This window comes from Phyllobates terribilis, unplaced genomic scaffold (assembly GCF_046119375.1).
Source record: "Phyllobates terribilis strain yellow unplaced genomic scaffold, ASM4611937v1 Scaffold_5__5_contigs__length_657084704, whole genome shotgun sequence".
Lineage (NCBI taxonomy): Eukaryota > Metazoa > Chordata > Amphibia > Anura > Dendrobatidae > Phyllobates > Phyllobates terribilis.
The window spans coordinates 231651745-231673511 of record NW_027362765.1 but is presented as its reverse complement, the minus strand read 5'-3'; the positions used below and the strand labels follow the sequence as shown (position 1 = coordinate 231673511).

At 44.7% G+C, this 21767-nt stretch overlaps 1 protein-coding gene across 2 annotated transcripts in view; it reads right to left on the bottom strand.

Moving 5' to 3' along the window:
* LOC141272822 (lysosomal protective protein-like) overlaps positions 1-21767 on the bottom strand; it is an 84074-nt gene that overhangs the window by 45493 nt on the left and 16814 nt on the right. Inside the window, exons 8-11 of one of the 2 annotated variants that reach the window (XM_073683899.1) lie at positions 21147-21231; positions 20819-20910; positions 16349-16421; positions 16030-16193 (exon numbers count right to left, since the gene is read on the bottom strand). In XM_073683899.1, coding sequence (XP_073540000.1) covers positions 16030-16193; positions 16349-16421; positions 20819-20910; positions 21147-21231 — 414 coding nt within the window. The remainder of the gene's footprint in view (positions 1-16029; positions 16194-16348; positions 16422-20818; positions 20911-21146; positions 21232-21767) is intronic. The other variant, XM_073683900.1, reaches the window with a different exon arrangement.

The following is a 21767-nucleotide window of genomic DNA, read 5'->3' as shown; positions in this document are numbered from 1 at the left end:
TCCAAAGAAAATGATGACCTGCCAATCACGCTGGCTGTTGCGGGTAAAGAGGTGGCAGGTCTGCGCCCCAAAACAGGTGTGACTGCTGTCCCCCCAGTCACAGAGGATGAAGAGGCCGCGGATGCACAAGATATGGCAGACGGCGGTTGGCCCGGCCGGCTAGGCCGCATTGTAGCACACTGAGCTTCCCACTGCAACTTATGCTTCATGTCCATGTGCCGGTTCATGCATGAAGTACTCAAACTATGTATTTTTTGGCCTCTACTTAGCTTTTGCTGACAAATGTTACAGATAACACGAGTTGGGTCATCTTTATCGATCTGAAAAAATGCCCAGGCTATGCAAGGCTTAGCACCCATGCGACCTGAAGAGCCACCACGACTTGTGGTGAGAGGCAGAGTTGTGTTTGAGGATGCAGTTGTTGACGTGCTTCCAGTACTACGTCTCTGTCCAGGAAGGCGCAACCTGACCTCGTCGTCACTAGCATCTTCCTCCACCTCCTCTGCTGACCTCATCTCTTGGCTGACTGTGGGTTGACAGTAAGTGGGATCTCCGACCTCATCATCATCACCCTGTGCGTTATCACACCCGTCGTCCTCAGAGCCAACCTGTTCCTGCCCTGACAAAAAACTAAAGTTGTCGCTCCAATCAGGTATTTGAGTCTTATCATCGTCTTCCTCATTGTCTCCACCAACAGGAGTTACAGTTTGGGAATGAGGGTCTACATTATGGTCAGAACCTTCTGCGTCTGGTCCTGGATCCGACTCATAAAGATTCTGGGCATCAGTGCAGATCATTTCCTCGTCTGGATTCACAGAAGCGCTGGAGTCGACCTCTGATTCCCAGGCTATAGTATGAGTAAACAGCTCTGCAGACTCAACCATCTGTTCTACCTCATACTCAGACGGGCAGCTGGAGATTTGGGAGCTGTGAGGAAGCAAGTGCGATTTGGGTGACACCTTTGAGGACTGGAGTATTTGTGATGTTGAAGTTGATGTGGAGGAGAGCCCACTTAAAGGAGCACTTGATATCCGTTGAAGCACCTGCTGTTTTTGTGCCTCATCTGGAATTTGTAGCGATTGGCGTGGCCGTAAGAAAGGGATCTTATCACATTGTCCGCTAAAAGAAGTAGACATTTTAGTTTGGCTGGAAGATGGTCTTTCTTCTGCACCTACCCCACGGACACAACCTTTTTTCCCCTTCCCAACACGCCTATTCCCCTTTCCACCAGCAGCAGGCCTTTTTCCACTCATTTTGGTGGTTAACTAATTCACAACTCTGGAGTTGTTTGCACAAAAAAACAATGGATGGTAACCGAGCAGAGCTGAGTGGCCAAACTGTGGTATTAGGCCAAAACTATTGGCTGGGTTAGATGCAGAAAAAAATTATTTTTAATTTGCAACCTGATGGAGGTCAGTATAGATGGACTAATAGACCAAGTCCCACACACCGCTAGAAGCCCAAATATTTTTTCAGAGCTAGATGCAGAAATTTTTTTTATTCAATTTGCAACCTGATGGAGGTCAGTATAGATGGACTAATAGACCAAGTCCCACACGCTGCTAGAAGCCCAAATATTTTTTCAGAGCTAGATGCAGAAAAAAATTATTTTTAATTTGCAACCTGATGGAGGTCAGTATAGATGGACTAATAGACCAAGTCCCACACACCGCTAGAAGCCCAAATATTTTTTCAGAGCTAGATGCAGAAAAAAATTATATTCAATTTGCAACCTGCTGGACGTCAGTATAGAAGGACTAATAGAACAAGTCCCACACACTGCTAGAAGCCCAAATATTTTTTCAGAGCTAAATGAAGAAAAAAATTATTTTTAATTTGCAACCTGATGGAGGTCAGTATAGATGGACTAATAGACCAAGTCCCACACACTGCTAGAAGCCCAAATATTTTTTCAGAGCTAGATGCAGAAAAAAATTATTTTTAATTTGCAACCTGATGGAGGTCAGTATAGATGGACTAATAGAACAAGTCCCACACGCTGCTAGAAGCCCAAATATTTTTTCAGAGATAAATGAAGAAAAAAATTATTTTTAATTTGCAACCTGATGGAGGTCAGTATAGATGGACTAATAGACCAAGTCCCACACACTGCTAGAAGCCCAAATATTTTTTCAGAGCTAGATGCAGAAAAAAATTATTTTTAATTTGCAACCTGATGGAGGTCAGTATAGATGGACTAATAGAACAAGTCCCACACGCTGCTAGAAGCCCAAATATTTTTTCAGAGATAAATGAAGAAAAAAATTATTTTTAATTTGCAACCTGATGGAGGTCAGTATAGATGGACTAATAGACCAAGTCCCACACACTGCTAGAAGCCCAAATATTTTTTCAGAGCTAGATGCAGAAAAAAATTATTTTTAATTTGCAACCTGATGGAGGTCAGTATAGATGGACTAATAGACCAAGTCCCACACACTGCTAGAAGCCCAAATATTTTTTCAGAGCTAGATGCAGAAAAAAATTATATTCAATTTGCAACCTGCTGGAGGTCAGTATAGAAGGACTAATAGAACAAGTCCCACACACTGCTAGAAGCCCAAATTTTTTTTCAGAGCTAAATGAAGAAAAAAATTATTTTTAATTTGCAACCTGATGGAGGTCAGTATAGATGGACTAATAGACCAAGTCCCACACACTGCTAGAAGCCCAAATATTTTTTCAGAGCTAGATGCAGAAAAAAATTATTTTTAATTTGCAACCTGATGGAGGTCAGTATAGATGGACTAATAGACCAAGTCCCACACACCGCTAGAAGCCCAAATATTTTTTCAGAGCTAGATGCAGAAAATTTTTTTATTCAATTTGCAACCTGATGGAGGTCAGTATAGATGGACTAATAGACCAAGTCCCACACACTGCTAGAAGCCCAAATATTTTTTCAGAGCTAGATGCAGAAAAAAATTATTTTTAATTTGCAACCTGATGGAGGTCAGTATAGATGGACTAATAGACCAAGTCCCACACACCGCTAGAAGCCCAAATATTTTTTCAGAGCTAGATGCAGAAAAAAATTATTTTTAATTTGCAACCTGATGGAGGTCAGTATAGATGGACTAATAGAACAAGTCCCACACGCTGCTAGAAGCCCAAATATTTTTTCAGAGATAAATGAAGAAAAAAATTATTTTTAATTTGCAACCTGATGGAGGTCAGTATAGATGGACTAATAGACCAAGTCCCACACACTGCTAGAAGCCCAAATATTTTTTCAGAGCTAGATGCAGAAAAAAATTATTTTTAATTTGCAACCTGATGGAGGTCAGTATAGATGGACTAATAGAATGATGCTATGCCCAAAAGATTTTACTTCACTAGGTGCAGTAAAAAAATTGGTATTCTATACACAGGTGGTATATCTTGCAACACAGATAGGCTACTCCACTGACTAACACACTCTGCAATAGGCCAAAAAGGATTAGCTTTGCTAGATTCAGCCAAATGCTGTGAAAAAAACTTGCACAGCACTGGCACAGACCTGCCTGGCAAAAACTGATAGGAACTGATGTAACCTAGTCCTGAAAAGGACTCCAATTACAATTAGTCTTTACTCCCACAATCTATCTATTTAAGAGCACAGACCTGCTTGATAAAAGTCGTAGGAAATGCTGTAACCTAGTCCTTAAAAGGACTGCAATCACAACTATTCCCTACTCCCAAGCTATCTGTATATTTGTGCGAAAATTGGCTTGAAATTAACAAGGTATAGCGCACACAGCAACAGCGGTGCCGTCTAACACGCAGCTGCAGCAGTGAGAAAATGGTGGCGACGGGGAAAATGGCTTGGTCTTATAGGGCAAGGACATGTGACATACACTGCCAATCACACATGCCCTTGCTTGTGTGAAAAAAAGCACTTCGCTCCGTGTGTGCGCTGCTGATAGGCTGACAGATTGCACCTCCCCACTGCAAATGCGGGAAAGAGAAAAAAAAATGGAGATCTTCATTGTTCCTGCAGAGATCCATCCCCTGCCCCTCCCCCCGCCCCGCTGTACACTCAAACTGCGTATTAACATTAATTTTCATCATTACTGAGAAAAAATCCAGTTATGATTTTGGTGCACGAACAGTTATCGAACATAACCTCGAACAGCCGAATTTTTCTCAAATTGTTCGTGTTCGCCGACCGGCTCGAACACCGCCCAAAACAGCTCGAATTTGAGATTGGCGAACAGTTCGAGTAGAACAACGCTCATCTCTACTCCCCACTGCAAATGCGGGAAAGAGAAAAAAAAATGGAGATATTCATTGTTCCTGCAGAGATCCATCCCCTGCCCCTCCCCCCGCCCCGCTGTACACTCAAACTGCGTATTAACATTAATTTTCATCATTACTGAGAAAAAATCCAGTTATGATTTTGGTGCACGAACAGTTATCGAACATAACCTCGAACAGCCGAATTTTTCTCAAATTGTTCGTGCTCGCCGACCGGCTCGAACACCGCCCAAAACAGCTCGAATTTGAGATTGGCGAACAGTTCGAGTAGAACAACGCTCATCTCTAATACTTACCTCTTGACATTGGTCCTTTTATGATAATAGCTTGGATTTTCATCTTTTCTTTCCTCCTTGCCGGTATTACAGTCACTGGTGCTGTGTGCATGCGTTCCTGACGGTCTCCCTCACCCAGCGCTTGCCCACACTTGCGGCCGTAACTGATATTATACTGCGGTCTCATGATATGATATGTGACCTTCTTGGGGGCAAATTTAAAGGTCCTTGAGTGTACCATTCAAACATCCTCTTGAGAAAGCCAGACCTTTCTGGGCGAAACGCGCGTCAAGGCATTTTCTTCCACCATTCTCTTTACAGTGCCTAGCATTCCTCCTGCTTTGTTTGTGGTAAGGCGATTTGAGCTGTTTGTTTGCGGGCTCATGATACCGTTGTTGCACACTTGTACCTGTACATGTATATTGCCCGCATCTCCCCTCAAGTCTTCCTTCCTCCCTCTTTTCCTATCGTGTTTTACCTCTAAAATGTAGGCTTTAAAGCAGGCTGGTACCTCAAATTGCGCTGTATTTTCCTGACACGAAGCACTAATCACCACTATGGATACATTATAATACTTGTTATTTATTCTGATGTATTATATTTTTGATGTAATAAAATTTGTCTTTTTGTACCATTTAAACTCTCCTGTGTTTTGATACTTTTCTGTAATACTGTATATATGATCTCTAGTTTTATTGCCAAAGACACACTTATTGCACAGGGGCCCACAGATGCATTGTCCTACCCTGAGATAGAAGGTTTCTATACATTTACATTTTAAAGATCTACATGCCCATATACGTGGTTTGGGGGTTTGATCTTGCTAATAAATTCCCCATGAAGGACTGTTTTTTAATGGTGTGAAAGCCTCAAATAGACACCCTACATAAAAGAAAATCTGTATCAACTAGTGCTGAGCGAGCATGCTCGACACTGCTCGGCACTCGCCCGAGCATCTCACTACTCGGGATGTTCGGCGAGCACCGAGCATTTCTGGGTTACTCGGGCGGGAGCTGGGGTCTCCGCCCTGCACGTTTGGCGCTCTTTACAGAGCCAATGAACATGCAGGGATTGCCAGCCAGTGACTGTAATGCCGCAGCCATGTTGTTTGTGGGCATTACAGTGATTGGTTGGCCGCACAGCGTCACCTCGAGTATTTAAAACCGGGCGCCGCCATCTTGGACACAGTCGCTCCGGATCAGACAGTGTAGGGAGAGTGCTGCTGACCTAGGGAGAGATTTATACTGCGAAATAGGTAGTGTAGGGTCTCTAAAGCCTGCCAAATCAAACAAACAGTCCTTCTCAGGACCAATATCCATCCCAGATATCAGGCAGGCAGGCAGGCTGTATAGGAGACGCAGTGGTTATACCAGCAAACGCTGCATTACAGTCCTGTGTGCTCCTGCTGGTCAAATTGCTAGACTTATCCCCCCGGTCTCAGGGGCCAGGAAAAATCCTTTTTTTTTTTTCATCTAAATCTTGTATTTTTTTTTCCTCAGTCAGACTGTCCAAATTCACGTCTTATTAACCTTTTGGTATCCCCCCCCCCAAAAAAAAAAAAAATTGAGTGTGTCTGCGACTGTTCAGACACCAATATATCTGTTTAAAAGAGTCTGGTGTAGGCCAGAAAAATATAACTGTGGTTTTGCAGTTCCACAGGTCAAATCTCTGTATTTTCCTTTTTTTGTCATTTTTTGCCATAAAAAAAAAAAACAGTAATATTGTCTCCCTGATTGTTCAGACACAAATATATCTGTTTGAAAGATTCTGGTTTAGGCCAGAAAAGTATAACTGTGGTTTTGCAGTTCCACAGGTGAAATCTCTGTATTATCCTTTTTTTGGCATTTTTTGCCGTAAAAAAAAACAGTAATAGTGTCTCCCTGATTGTTCAGACACAAATATATCTATTTGAAAGATTCTGGTGTAGGCCAGAAAAGTATAACTTTTGTTTTGCAGTTCCACAGGTCAAATCTCTGTATTATCCTTTTTTTGACATTTTTTCCGTAAAAAAAAAACAGTAATAGTGTCTCCCTGATTGTTCAGACACAAATATATCTGTTTGAAAGATTCTGGTGTAGCCAGAAAAATATAACTGTGGTTTTGCAGTTCCACTGGTCAGATCTCTGTATTATCCAGCTTTTGGTATTTTTTCCGTAAAGAAAAACAGTAATAGTGTCTCCCTGATTGTTCAGACACAAATATATCTGTTTGAAATATTCTGGTGTAGGCCAGAAAAATATAACTGTGGTTTTCCTCTTCCACGGTTCTAATGTCCTTTTTATTACCCTTTTTCCATTGATAGTGTGAGTGTAAGCTATTTTACTTCATTTACAATGGGCAAGGCGCGTGGCAAGGGACGTGGAACTGGACGTTCTGGTTATGGTGTGTGTAGAGGACGGGGCCGTGGCCAAGGTGAAAATGTGCCACAACCAACAGCCACATCTTCTCGCTCCCAGTTCTTGACCGAATTACTAGGGAAGCACACAACAACAAGACCACTATTGCGAACTGATCAGTGTGAATAGGTTATTAATTGGATAGCAGATAATACTTCCAGTTACCTGGGCACCACCACCTCCGGTCTGTCTTCCACACGGTCAACTTTTGGTAGCCGTGAGTCTCGCCCGCATACTCCTCCTCACCCTGATGCTCCTTCCTCCCACCATTCCGAGTGTCGTCAGACAGCAACTGATCCCACACTTGGACACTCTGAAGAGCTGTTCACTGGTCCATTTCCATATTTGTGCCTCTCGCCTCCTCCGCTTGAAGTGGTGGAAGAGGAGATCCCATGTAGCGATACCCAAATATCTGAACAGCCACGGCCAGAGGAAGTCGACGCTGGCAATTTGTCACAAGAGGTGGACGATGACGAGACACAATTGCCACAAAGTGAGGAGGAGGATTGTGGTGCTCAAGTGGAAGAGGAGGAGGTGGTGGATGATCTAGTAACTGACCCAACGTGGCAGGAGGACACGCAGAGCGAAGCCAGCAGCACACAGGGGGAGGGAGGCAGAGTACCCCAACAGGCAGGAAGAAGCAGTGTGGTGGCCGCAGACAGAAGGCGGGCAACCGTTCCCCGTAACACCAACACGAGGGATGTGTTGGTGTTATGGTAGGTCTTCCAGAGTCTGTAATTTTTTTAAAGACTCTGCTGATAACCCCAAAAAGGCCATTTGTACCACCTGCCATGCCAGCATCAGCAGGGGTGACAAAACTACCAGCCTGACCACCACCAGCATGATCAGGCACATGGCAGCAAAGCACCCGACTTTGTGGGGCGAACCCCAGGGTCCACGACCAGTGTCAGCGGGTGTCACCACTGCTTCTTCCTCTGTTGTGCATGTAATAGAACCCCCTGTTGTGCGTGCAAGGCAATCCCCTGTCCATACTGCATGCAAAGATGCCCCCTCCTCTCAGTCTTCACTTGTTATGGCAGTTTCTCAAGAAACAGCATCAACGTCCACGTCCACGTCCCACCGCAGCGTTCAATTGTCCATATCCCAGACCTTTGAACGAAAGCGCAAATTCGCAGCCAACGCCCCACAGGCCACAGTCCTAAATTCGCACATTTCACGACTGCTTGCGTTGGAAATGCTGCCTTTTAGGCTGGTGGAGACTGAATCCTTCCGCAACCTTATGGCGGTGGCCGTCCCTCGGTACTCGGTCCCAAGCCGACACTATTTTGCCTGGTGTGCCATCACCGCAATACACAAGCACGTGTCCCAAAACATCAGCCGTGCCCTCAACAATGCAGTTACTGGGAGAGTCCTGACAACGGACACGTGGACAAGTGCTTGTGGCCAGGGATGGTACATCTCCCTGACGGCACACTGGGTAAACATAGTGGAAGCCGGGACCCAGTCGGACCTTGGGACGGAACACATCCTCCCCACACCGAGGATTGCGGGCCCTATGTCAGTCAGAGTTGCCCCCACAGTGTACAGGTCCTGCACATCATCTTCCTCCTCCTCCTCCTCATGTTCAGCCTCCATCTCAGATATCACCGCATCAGTTACAAGCTGGAAGCACTGCAGTACTGCCTCAGCCAAGCGGCAACAGGCTGTGCTGAAACTCATAAGCTTAGGTGATAAACCTCACACTGCTTGTGAGTTGTGGACAGCTGTGAAAGAGCAGGCAGATCTGTGGCTGAGACCGCAGAACCTACATCCAGGCATGGTCGTGTGTGACAATGGCCGTAACCTGGTGGCGGCTGTGAGGGGAGGCGAGATCACAAACGTACCATGCCTGGCTCATGTGCTTAACCTCGTGGTTCAGCGGTTTCTTAAATCGTACCCCGAGTTGCCAGATCTGCTCGTCAAAGTACGCCGCCTGTCAGCTCATTTTCGGAAGTCGGCTATAGCTTCCGCCGCCCTTGCTGTGTTGCAGCAGCGTTTGCAGCTTCCGGCACACCGACTGGTGTGTGATGTCCCCACACTTTGGAACTCTACCCTCCACATGTTGCAAAGGATTTATGAGCAGAAGAGAGCAGTTGTGGAGTACCAGCTGCAACAAGGCTGTCGATATTCAGGTGAGACTCCACACATAAGACCTCAGGAGTGGACCTGGATGCCTGACATATGTACCATCCTGACAAACTTTGAGGAATCCACCAAGATGGTGAGTGGCAATGACGCCATCATTAGCGTCAGCATCCCACTTGTCTGTCTTTTGCAACGCTCTCTGCAGAGAATTAAAGAGGAGGCATTGCAGCCAGAGTATGATGAGATGGATCAAGAAGCCGTAGCGGGCGATTACACACAGCCCAGCCTCATCTCATCCCAACGTGCATTGGGGGACAATGAGGGAGAGGAGGAGGAGGAGGAAGAACAGGAGCTGGTATCATGCACTGTAGACGGTAGTACCTGTACAACTGTCATACAGTCGGTTCAGCGTGGGCGGCCTCAGGACAGGGGGGAGGAGGAGGAGGAGAGCATGGTCAGTCGTCATCTTGGTGAGGACACGGAAGTCTTACCTGTTACCAGTCTGGCACGCATGGCTGACTTTATGTCACGCTGCCTTAACCGTGACCCTCGCGTTGTCAAAATGTTGGGTGACAGTCATTACCGGTTGATGACACTTTTAGACCCCCGCTACAAGGACAATTTTCACTCTCTTATTCCTGAGGTGGAGAGGTCTACAAAAAATGTGGCAGTACCAGAAAGCCCTTGCTGCAGAACTGTTAAAAAAATTCCCATCTGAACACGCTAGCGGCAGAGGTCACAGTTCGTTGACCAACCAAGGCGTACAGGCGAGAGAGACGCAACTCCAATCCAGCAGAGGCGGGGGAACACGGTCAACATTCTGGGACAGTTTTCTGAGACCCGCCCAGCTTACAGGCCCTGAGGCGCGGGGTACTCTCACAAGGAGTGGAAAGTTTCAAAAGATGGTGAGGGAGTACCTGGCCGACCGTACCAGCATCCTCTGTGATTCCTCTGTGCCTTTTAATTATTGGGTATCCAAGCTGGACACTTGCAATGAACTCGCTCTGTACGCCTTGGAGGTCCTGGCCTGCCCTGCCGCTAGCGTGTTATCGGAGCGTGTTTTTAGTGCCGCTGGGGGAATTATAACTGATAAGCGCACTCGCCTGTCAACTGACAATGCTGACAAGCTGACCCTTATCAAAATGAACAAGGGCTGGATTGGGCCAGACTTCTCATCACCACCAAATGACAGCAGAGTAACATAAAGTCAAATCCACTGTGTTATTTCGGGAGGTGTATTCCCATGCACCGCTTCACACCCACACATGGGTATACGCTTCCTCATTTCGGCAGTATTTTGCTCTTCTTCTTATCCTCAGCCTCCACCAGCACTATACCACCAGGGTGACTGTGGTCCGTGTTGCCAGCATTGCAAGTTCCTCCGTCCTAATTTTTGCCAGATTTTGCTTGGAAGGCATAGGCAAAGACTATGGGAGACCCACTCCTCAATAATGGGAATAATGTTTTTAATATGCTGTACTGCATGGCTCTTGTAAGGGGCATTAAAATCGTCTTGTTAAGCTACTGCGACCTCCACCATTCTTCCAAGGGGCATTTAAATCGTCTTATTAAGCTACTGCGACCTCCACGTCTCTTCCAAGGGGCATTTAAACCGTCTTGTTAAGCTACTGCGACCTCCACGTCTCTTCCAAGGGGCATTTAAACCGTCTTGTTAAGCAACTGAGACCTCCACCACTTTTCCAAGGGGCATTAAAACCGTCTTGTTAAGCTACTGCGACCTCCACGTCTCTTCCAAGGGGCATTAAAACCGTCTTGTTAAGCTACTGCGACCTCCACGTCTCTTTCAAGAGGCATTTAAACCGTCTTGTTAAGCAACTGAGACCTCCACCACTTTTCAAAGGGGCATTAAAACCGTCCTTTTAAGCTACTGCAACCTCCACGTCTCTTCCAAGGGACATTTAAACCGTCTTGTTAAGCTACTGCAACCTCCACGTCTCTTCCAAAAGGCATTAAAACCGTCTTGTTAAGCTACTGCGACCTCCACGTCTCTTCCAAGGGGCATTTAAACCGTCTTGTTAAGCTACTGCAACCTCCACGTCTCTTCCAAGGGACATTTAAACCGTCTTGTTAAGCTACTGCAACCTCCACGTCTCTTCCAAAAGGCATTAAAACCGTCTTGTTAAGCTACTGCGACCTCCACGTCTCTTCCAAGGGGCATTTAAACCGTCTTGTTAAGCTACTGCAACCTCCACGTCTTTTCCAAGGGGCATTTAAACCGTCTTGTTAAGCTACTGCGACCTCCACGTCTCTTCCAAGGGGCATTTAAACCGTCTTGTTAAGCTACTGCGACCTCCACGTCTCTTCCAAGGCGCATTAAAACCGTCTTGTTAAGCTACTGCGACCTCCACGTCTCTTCCAAGGGGCATTTAAACCGTCTTGTTGAGTTACTGCGACCTCCACGTCTCTTCCAAGGGGCATTAAAACCGTCTTGTTAAGCTACTGCGACCTCCACGTCTCTTCCAAGTGCATTTAAACCGTCTTGTTAAGCTACTGCGACCTCCACGTCTCTTCCAAGTGCATTTAAACCATCTTGTTAAGCTACTGCAACCTCCACGTCTCTTCCAAGGGGCATTTAAACCGTCTTGTTAAGCTACTGCGACCTCCACCATTCTTCCAAGGGGCATTTAAACCGTCTTGTTAAGCTACTGCGACCTCCACGTCTCTTCCAAGGGGCATTAAAACCGTCTTGTTAAGCTACTGCGACCTCCACGTCTATTCCAAGGGGCATTTAAAACATCTTTTTAAGCAACTGCGACCTCCACCACTTCTCCAAGGAGCATTAAAACCGTCTTGTTAAGCTACTGCGACCTCCACCGCTCTTCCAAGGGGCATTAAAACCATCTTGTTAAGCTACTGCGACCTCCACCACTTTTCCCAGGGGCATTGATATTGTCTTTTTATTCCACTGTGACCTCCACGTCTCTTCCAAGGGGCATTAAAACTGTCTTGTTAAGCTACTGTGACCTCCACGTCTCTTCCAAGGGGCATTAAAACCGTCTTTTTAAGCTACTGCGACCTCCACTGCTCTTCCAAGGGGCATTAAAACCGTCTTGTTAAGATACTGTGACCTCCACTACTTTTCCCAGGGGCATTGATATTGTCTTTTTATTCCACTGTGACCTCCACGTCTCTTCCAAGGGGCATTAAAACCGTCTTTTTAAGCTACTGCGACCTCCACGTCTCTTCCAAGGGGCATTAAAACCATCTTTTTAAGCTACTGCAACCTCCACGTCTCTTCCAAGGGGCATTTAAACCGTCTTTTTAAGCTACTGCGACCTCCACCACTTCTCCAAGGGGCGTTAAAACTGTCTTGTTAAGCTACTGCGACCTCCACGTCTCTTCCAAGGAGCATTAAAACCGTCTTGTTAAGCTACTGTGACCTCCACCACTTCTCCAAGGGGCATTAAAACCGTCTTGTTAAGCTACTGCGACCTCCACGTCTCTTCCAAGGGGCATTAAAACCATCTTGTTAAGCTACTGTGACCTCCATGTCTCTTCCAAGGGGCATTAAAACCGTCTTGTTAAGCTACTGTGACTTCCACGTCTCTTCCAAGGGGCATTAAAACCGTCTTGTTAAACCATTCTGAGCTCCACAGCTCTTCCAAGGCGCATTGAAATGTTGTTTTTAATTTTCTCTAACCTCCATGACTCTCCCAACGGGCATTGCATTTCCTCCTAATTTTAGTCAGCTTTTACTTTTCAATGCATAGTTTTTTAGTATGCTGTAATCCACATCTGTTTCAAGGGCCATTGCAGTTCCTCATAATTTTTGGAAAGCCTTCCATTCCCTGCTTAGGCCAACAGTGCACAGGAGACCCAGTTGCTATAAATGGAAAAAACGGTTTAGTTAAGGCCCTCTGACCTCCATGTCATTTCCAAGGGGCATTGGAGTGCCTCAAAATTTTTGGTAGGCATTGCACTCACTGTATGCCCTATAACTGTGTAGCCGAACTGCTCCTTTTGGTACAGAAACATATCCTACAAGACATGTGTGGTTGACTGGCCTGATATTGATGTGAATGGTCCCTGTTCCTCCTGCTCTTTCTTCTTTGCCACCACCTCATCTATCATTCATCACCTGAAGCTTTGTTTTAACGGGAGTCAGAACTGGGATAGTAGCAGGAAAACATCCAGCAATCCTCGGAGGAGGTAGGATATGCGCCAAAACGCTGACCACCTCAGGCCTAGCCGCTACTACATACATGCGCTTGCATTCCAAGGAACAGAAAGCTAAGGAGATGGATGGCCTGATGATCATGAATAATTTACTCGTTGTGTAGGAGGCCGACCACTGCTGCTGTCTACCTTTTGAACTTTGTGTTGAAGCCTGATTGACCCAGGACCCGCAATCCACTATGTCTGGAGGACGTGTTGCATCCCAGTGTCCAACTGTGTCCCGGCTTCCACAATATTAACCCAGTGTGAAGGCGTCAGTGAGACCGACCATCCCTGGCCACATTCACTTGTCCACGTGTTTGTGGTTAGGCTGTCCTTCAAATAGGAGCGGCTGGGGACCGTTTATGGACACCCGGCCGCCCCCAGGCGGCTGGGGACCGTGTGTGGACGCCCGGCCGCAGGGTGGCTGGGGACCGAGTATGGATACCCGGCCGCCCCCTGGCGGCTGGGGACCGAGCGTGGACACCCGGCCGCCGGGCGGCTGGGGACTGAGTATGGATACCAGGCCGCCGACGCAGCCATGACATGGTGGCCAGATTCCGCCTCCACATGCCTAAAAGGCCCAATTTCAAGTGCAAGCAAGCTAGCAGTATGGTATTGCAGCCTGGGGGTGGGTGGGTGGCAGGCTGCATACTTGCGCTTGCATTGCAAGGAATGGGGGATTTACAATTGAACACTGCCCTGGGACAAGGACTTGCACGGGGATAGTTGCAAGTCTGCATCTTCTGATGCGGCAAGGATCACTTCTGATGGGCACACTTTTAGGCAGTGACCTGGGTGTCGGAGATGCTTCCAGGGGTCTTCCCCATGCTGTTCCCATGTCTTTTCAGCACTGTATGCATGTGTCACACAGCACATGGCCAGATAAGATTGTAAAATGTTAAAATGACATTTCCTGGTGAATGCATTTGTCACGGTTGAAAGCAATACAAAAGTGCAAAAATGCATAAAAAATGCTACTTGTGAACATAGCCCAAGGTGTGGAGGAGTATTTTTGTTTTTGGTTATTTATTTTACCTTATACACAAGTCTTTACCATGGAAAGGAAGTTCCTTAACATATTTCACAGGAAAATCGTTTCAGTTTCGTTTTTAAACGTTTTATTGTTAGCCCGTAAAAGTGGCTTAACCCTTTAGCAACCTTGGGATTTTTCGTTTTTGCATTTTCGTTTTTTGCTCCCCTTGTTCCCAGAGCCATAGCGTTTTTATTTTTTGACAATATGGCCATGTGAGGGCTTATTTTTGTGGGACGAGTTGTACTTTTCTACGCCATTACTAGTTTTACCATATCATGTACGGGAAAACGGGAAAAAAATTCCAAGTGCGGTGAAATTGCAAAAAAAGTGCAATACCACAGTTGTTTTTTATTTATTTTTTTACCACGTTCACTGAATGCTAAAACTGACCTTCCATTCTTATTCTCCAGGTCATTACGAGTTCGTAGACACCAAACATGTATAGGTTCTTTTTTATTTAAGTGATGAAAAAAAATTCCAAAATTTGGTTAAAAAAAAAATAGCACCATTTTCTAAGACCCGTAGCGTCTCCATTTTTCAGGATCTGGGGCTGGGTGAGGGCTTATTTTTTGCGCGCCGGGCTGACATTTTTATTGATAACATTTTGGGGTAGATCCGATGTTTTGATTGCCCGTTATTGCATTTTATTGCAATTTTGCAGCAACCAAAAAACGTAATTCTGGCGTTTAGAATTTTTTTCTCGTTACGCTGTTTACCGATCGGATTAATTCTTTTTTTACATTGATAGATCGGGCGATTCTGAACGCGGCGATTCTAAATATGTCTATGTAGGGTTTTTATTTTATTATTTTATTTTGAATGGGGCGAACGGGGGGTGATTTAAACTTTTATATATTTTTAATTTTTTTTATATTTTTAAAAACTTTTTTTTTTCACTTTTTGCATGCTTCTATAGTCTCCATAGGAGACTAGAAGCAGCATCTGTCCGATCGCCTCTGCTACATACAGGGAATCAGCAGATCCCCTGTATGCAGCAAAAATGGTCCTGTGCTATGAGCGCCGACCACTAGGTGGCGCTCATAGTGACCAGCTCATGACAATAGCAGGCGTCTGCTGCAGACCCTGGGTTGTCATGCGCGCCCATTGGTGACCCGCGATCACGTGACGGGGTCGCCGATGGGCGGGGCTTAGGACGCTCTTCCCGGAAGCGCGTGTAAAATGCCGCTGTCGGAGATTGACAGCGGCATTTAACATGTTAACAGCCGCGGGTGGATCGCGATTCCACCCGCGGCTGTTGCGGGCACATGTCAGCTGTAATAATCAGCTGACATGTGCTCGGTTCAGTGAGGCTCACCGCCGGAGCCCTCACTGAACCGGGGGAGGTAGCCTGTGCCGTACTAATACGTCACAGGCTGTAAAGGGGTACCTCTGACCACATTGTTGACAGCAGTGACCTGGGGGTCAGAAATGCCTCCTGGGGCAATGCCCATGTTGTCCCCATGTCTTTTGAGCACTGTCACTATCGTTTTGGGCACTTTTTAGGCTTTCTACAGACTGCCGGGGGTGCCGCCGCAAAAATGCTCGGGTCTCCCATAGACTAACATTGGGCTCGTTGCTCGGGTCGAGCACCCGAGTATCACGGTGAGCTCGGCCCGAGCTTCGAGCACCCGGGCATTTTAGTGCTCGCTCAACACTAGTATCAACCCATCTACTACTTCCACAATTGGACTATCAATTCAATAAAAAAACATGTGATATCAATGTGTCTCTAGTTTCAAGCCAACTGGTTTCCCGTCATCACTAAATAGTAATGGAAAATTCTCAAATACTGAATAGGTAAAATAGTGCCATTTAAAAGAATTACTTGCAGATCTCCCACCGGGGCAGTTCATTCGGGATGTGTAATGCTGACCGCACCTCTGGGTTGTTCATGTAGGTAGAGAGGTCTGTATCATTCACACAAGGAACACCCAGTGATATTGGCTTGTTTAAATCTCTCAATTTCTGTCGAATAATAAAGGACAATTTCTAAATGAAATCAAAAATAACATCTACTGAAAATAGTCTTTTAACTCATTCAGAAATACATGGTCGTGAGCAAGTGCAATCATTCATTGGCATGTCGTAGCTACTATCATTGATTTGCCTATTGAGTGCTTGGTATGTTTTCTTCATTTACGTACCTGACTGAATTGGGCATGACGTTCAATAGACATTGTGCCAGGGTGATAAGCCTTAATATGGTCCCCGTAGTCCCTGCAGACAGAAAATGTATAATTTCTTCTTTTTTTTAAATTTGTTTTTGGACTCCTGCTTAAAGAGAATATGTCAGCACAATTTTAAAATGTGAAGTAAAGACATGGCTGTAATCGCGCTGTAATTCTGGATACATTGATACCTTTGGTGAAGAAATCTGCTTTGTGGTTCTTCTTTAATTACCCTTTGCAGTTTTCTGCTAATCAGATTTTGGTGCACAGGGGCCAGACAGAACACTGGGTCTTCTCTTCCCTGTCTGTGATTCCATATACCGTACTTACAGGTGCTTCTCATAAAATTAGAATATCCTCAAAAATGTAATTTATTTCAGTTCTTTAATACAAAAAGTGAAACTCATATATTATATAGAGTCATTACAAACGGAGTGATCTATTTCAAGTGTTTATTTCTGTTAATGTTGATGATTATGGCTTACAGCCAATGAAAACACAAAAGTCATTATCTCAGTAAATTAGAATACTTTATAACACCAGCTTGAAAAATGATTTTAAAATCCGAAATGTTGGCCTACTGAAATGTATGTTCAGTAAATGCACTCAATACTTGGTCGGGGCTCCTTTTGCATCAATTACTGCATCAATGTGGCGTGGCATGGAGGCGATCAGCCTGTGGCACTGCTGAGGTGTTATGGAAGCCCATGTTGCTTTGATAGCAGCCTTCATCTCGTCTGCATTGTTGGGTCTGGTGTCTCTCATCTTCCTCTTGACAATACCCCATAGATTCTCTATGGGGTTAAGGTCAGGCGAGTTTGCTGGCCAATCAAGCACAGTGATACTGTTGTTTTTAAACCAGGTATTGGTACTTTTGACAGTGTGGACAGGTGCCAAGTCCTGCTGGAGAATGAAATTTCCATCTCCAAAAAGCTTGTCGGCAGAGGGAAGCATGAAGTGCTCTAAAATTTCCTAGTAGACGGCTGCACTGACTTTGGTCTTGATAAAACACAGTGAACCTACACCAGCAGATGTCATGACTCCCCAAACCATTACTGATTGGGGAAACTTCACACTAGACCTCGATCAGCTTGGATTGTGGCCTCTCCACTCTTCCTCCAGACTCTGGGACCTTGATTTCCAAAATAAATGCAAAATTTACTTTCATCTGAAAATAACACCTTGGACCACTGAGCAACAGTCCAGTTCTTTTTCTCCTTGGCCCAGGTAAGAAGCTTCTGGCGTTGTCTATTGGTCATGGGTGGCTTGACACATGGAATACGACACTTGTAGCCCATGTCCTGGATACGTCTGTGTGTGGTGGCTCTTGAAGCAATGACTCAAGCAATGACTCCAGCATCAGTCCAGTGAATCTCCCCCAAATTTTTAAATGGCTTTTTCTTAATAATCCTTTCAAGGCTGCGGTTATCCCGGTTGCTTGTGCACCTTTTACTACCACACATTTTCCTTCCACTCAACTTGCCATTAATATGCTTGGATACAGCACTCTGAACGGCCTGCTTCTTTAGCAATGTCCTTTTGTGGCTTACCCTCCTTGTGGAGTGTGTCAATGACTCCCTTCTGGACATCTGTCAAGTCAGCAGTCTTCCCCATGATTGTGGAGCTTACTGAAGCAGACTAAGGGACCTTTTTAAATGCTTAGGAAGCCTTTGCAGGTGTTTTTGTTAATTATTCTAATTTACTGAGATAATGACTTTTATGTTTTCATTGGCTGTAAGCCATAATCATTAACATTAACAGAAATAAACACTTGAAATAGATCACTCTGTTTGTAATGAATCTATATAATATATGAGTTTCACTTTTTGTATTGAAGAATTGAAATAAATTAAATTTTTGATGATATTCTAATTTTGTGAGAAGCACCTATATAATGTCCCCATTCTGGCCACCATACACTTATTATGTCCCTCTTCTGGCTCCCATAAACTTATAATGTTCCCCATTCTGGCCCCCGTAAACTTGTAATGTTCCCCATTCTATCCCCAATACACTTGTAATGTTCCCCAGTTTGGACTCCATGCTCTTATACTGTCACTCATTCTGACCCCCATACACTTATAATATCCCCCATTCTGGCCTCCATGCACCTATAATGTCTCCTATTACGGCCCACATACACTCATAATGTCCCCACATTCTGGCCCCCATTCACTTATTGTGTCCCACATGCTGGCCCTATACACTTTTGATGTCTCATTTTGGCCCCCATATACTTATAATGTACCCCATTCTGGTTCCCATACACTCATGATGTCCCTCTTTATGACCCCCATACATTTGTAATGTTCCCCATTCTGTACCCCATACACTTGTAATGTTTTCCATGTTGGTTCCTGTCATAAAAATATTAAGAAAATATTAAGGATTTCTCTCTCCCTCTGAAATACCTCATCCTCCCTCCCCTATAGTATTTGTCAGAGGAGAAGAGCTGACAATCCTCCACGAAGCTGTCTGTAGGCAAATGTCAGTACAAAGAGAGGTGGCAAACCCAATTAACATGCGAGTGTATTTTCTAGTGACACAGACCTGCGATAAATTTACACCTTGGTGACAAGGGCAGCTCACTGAGTTCAAACCCTACTCACAATAACCAGGACAATTCCCAGCTGCAGACTCCAGGATTTTTGGCACCTTCATGAAATATGAAATATCTGAAGTTCTATACTTCTGATAATAATGGGACCCATATTTTTAGTGGCAGGGTCAGCTAAGGAACAATATGCATAATTTTCCGTAGCGGTACGCCCCTTCGAGGAGTGGTAACGCAAAAGTACAAAATACCAGATGGTAGCTATGTCATGTGTGGTCTCTAAAGATAGGTAAATTCATAATAGAAAATATAGTATCACTTTCGGGCTTCTGCGATCAACCAGCGATAAGTTATCACAGAAGCCAGATATTTTAATAAAAATGTGAAGGCTGGAGCCCATCACACATGATGTCATCTCAGGGGATGTGTGGGCAGGTGTTCCCCTTCAGCATAAAAGACCCGACTGAGGATGGGTCACTATTCACTGCCGGGGGATATAGATTCTATAAGCAAAGGATCACATTCGATAACGGTCAAATCAAATTGGGATGCCCCCCCTCCACCTATACAGAATCGTCTCTGCAAACTTTATAGTAAGTTCTTCTTTAATCCTATTTTATTTGTGTAACTGTATATTCTGTACTGTAAATGTCCCCTATTGTAAAACCTTTTGTATATTTTTCATAAACACTGCCTCCCTTTTGGATTAAATATAAAATGTAATAGTCCTGTTTCTTTTGCTCTGTAATCGTTCCCTTCCCCGAAGCCATATACGCTACCAGAACGCAGGCGTCTGACCAGGCCTGTATTATATTTCAAATTGGGTCGGTGGTAGCAGCGAATAATAATAAGTGGATTATCATGAAGCTGGCAGAAACCATACGGGGGCGTATACACATATTCCATGCTTTGGAATCTGGAGGTGTGTACGCCATACGCTTTGTGCTCGCTTGCCTATAGCTACGAAGTGAGTAATCAGGATCATGTGTGCGCGAATCCCTGCTCAATCTTGACGAAGTCTTGACTAAGTGATGCCAGCGGTGGCATATTGTGTTATCTCCCCGGTGTCGTCACTGTCGTCCCTGACAGCCCCATATATTTATAATGCCCCTAAACACTTAAATTGTACCTAAATTCTGGCTCTGTCTACTTATAATGCCCCCCATTCTGGCCCTCAGAAACTTATAATGCACCCATTATGGTACCCATATACTTATAATGCCTCCATACACTTATAATGCCCACATTCTGGCCCTCAGACACTTATAACACCCCCATTCTGGGCCCCATACGCTCATAATGCCCCTATGGTGGCCACATATACTTATAATGTCCCATTTCTGGCCCCCCATACACTTATAATACCCCAATTCTGGCCCAATATACTTAAAATGCTCCCATTCCGGCCCTTAAACACTTATAATGTTCCCCAATCTAGCCTAGTATGCTTATGTGGGGGCTGGAATGGTGGAGCGGCTACTTCATCTGACATACGAGGCGAAATGAAGTAATGTAATTGCTTCACCTATGATGACCCCACATCAGCTGCCTGCTTCTGATAGGCCGGCGGTGTGTAAAGCTATTGTAGTGCAGGGAGCCAATGGCTCTCTGTACTCCAATAGAGTTCAACTGGATGTGTGTCCAAGAATGCACATCCAGCTGAAAATACAACTTGGGTTGGCAGGATCCCAAGCGCTCCAGACCAAGTCGCATCCTCAGTGACCGCTGGTCTCTACCAATATAATATTTGACAACATCACTACATCATCTGAAAATATTATTCTAGAAGATTTTCCCTTTAATTAAGTCACCGCCTTAGAGTGGTCTGTAAGGTAGAAAGTGTAAACATTACATATACACAGAACAGATATACATATATATGACCTATGTACCTTATCTCACCAGGCTCTCCCTCCACACATGGCTGATAAATATTATATATATTCAGCTTGGAGTTGTGTGCCTTGGAGAAGGCAAGGTTAGTCTAGAAAGAGAATAGTCACCATTATAGTAATGAAAGTTGTAGATTTCATTATTGCTGACATTGTGGCGTTATGTCAGGTGACACTTTAGTGATCAGACATTGTGTTCACATATCTTATGTGTTACAGTATTTCAGTACACTTACATTGTGATATGATTTTTGCTATTTACCATGTGTATTGTACAAAGTGAATTTTCACAGAACGCTTGTGATCAGTCAATGACCATAATACTTACTGCTATCTTACATGCCAGGCTGCTAGGAGTAAGAAAATCACAACCTTTTTCTGTACAGCAAAAGTGCTCCAGACGTGACCAGGTCCTATATCAGGGATAAAAGGAAAGCTATAAAGAACAGTGGACTGAGAATTAAAAGGCATTATGGCCCAAATTCATCAAAACAATGTTGCCAGAATTGTGGCATAAATTGCTTTGAAAAGTTGCAAAATTTGGGAGCAACTCAAGAGTTGCAGAAAAATTTTGCAACTTTTGGCGTTTTCATACCAGTTTTTTCCAGCTCTGCCAAAATGGGCAAGACGATGGCGTTGTAGGGGCGTGACACCTCAGCTTGTCTAATTCATGACTAGTTTTGGCGTTACTTACGCCAGTAAGCATACTGGAGCAAGATTTCTGGCTAAGTGCCACAGAGGCACAGAAAACTCATCAGACACATCAATTTGTTAGGAAGCATGTGCCGAGTAATGAATAAGAAGTGTCTGACTACAACACGCTCCTCATCAAATCCGGCCAAAAAAAAAATCAATATTTAATTTGTTCCCTTTTTAAGTTAACTTTAGCTTGCTTTTTACTGATTTTTTTTTTTTAACAACATGGGCTTGGTTTTCCTTATCTGGATGT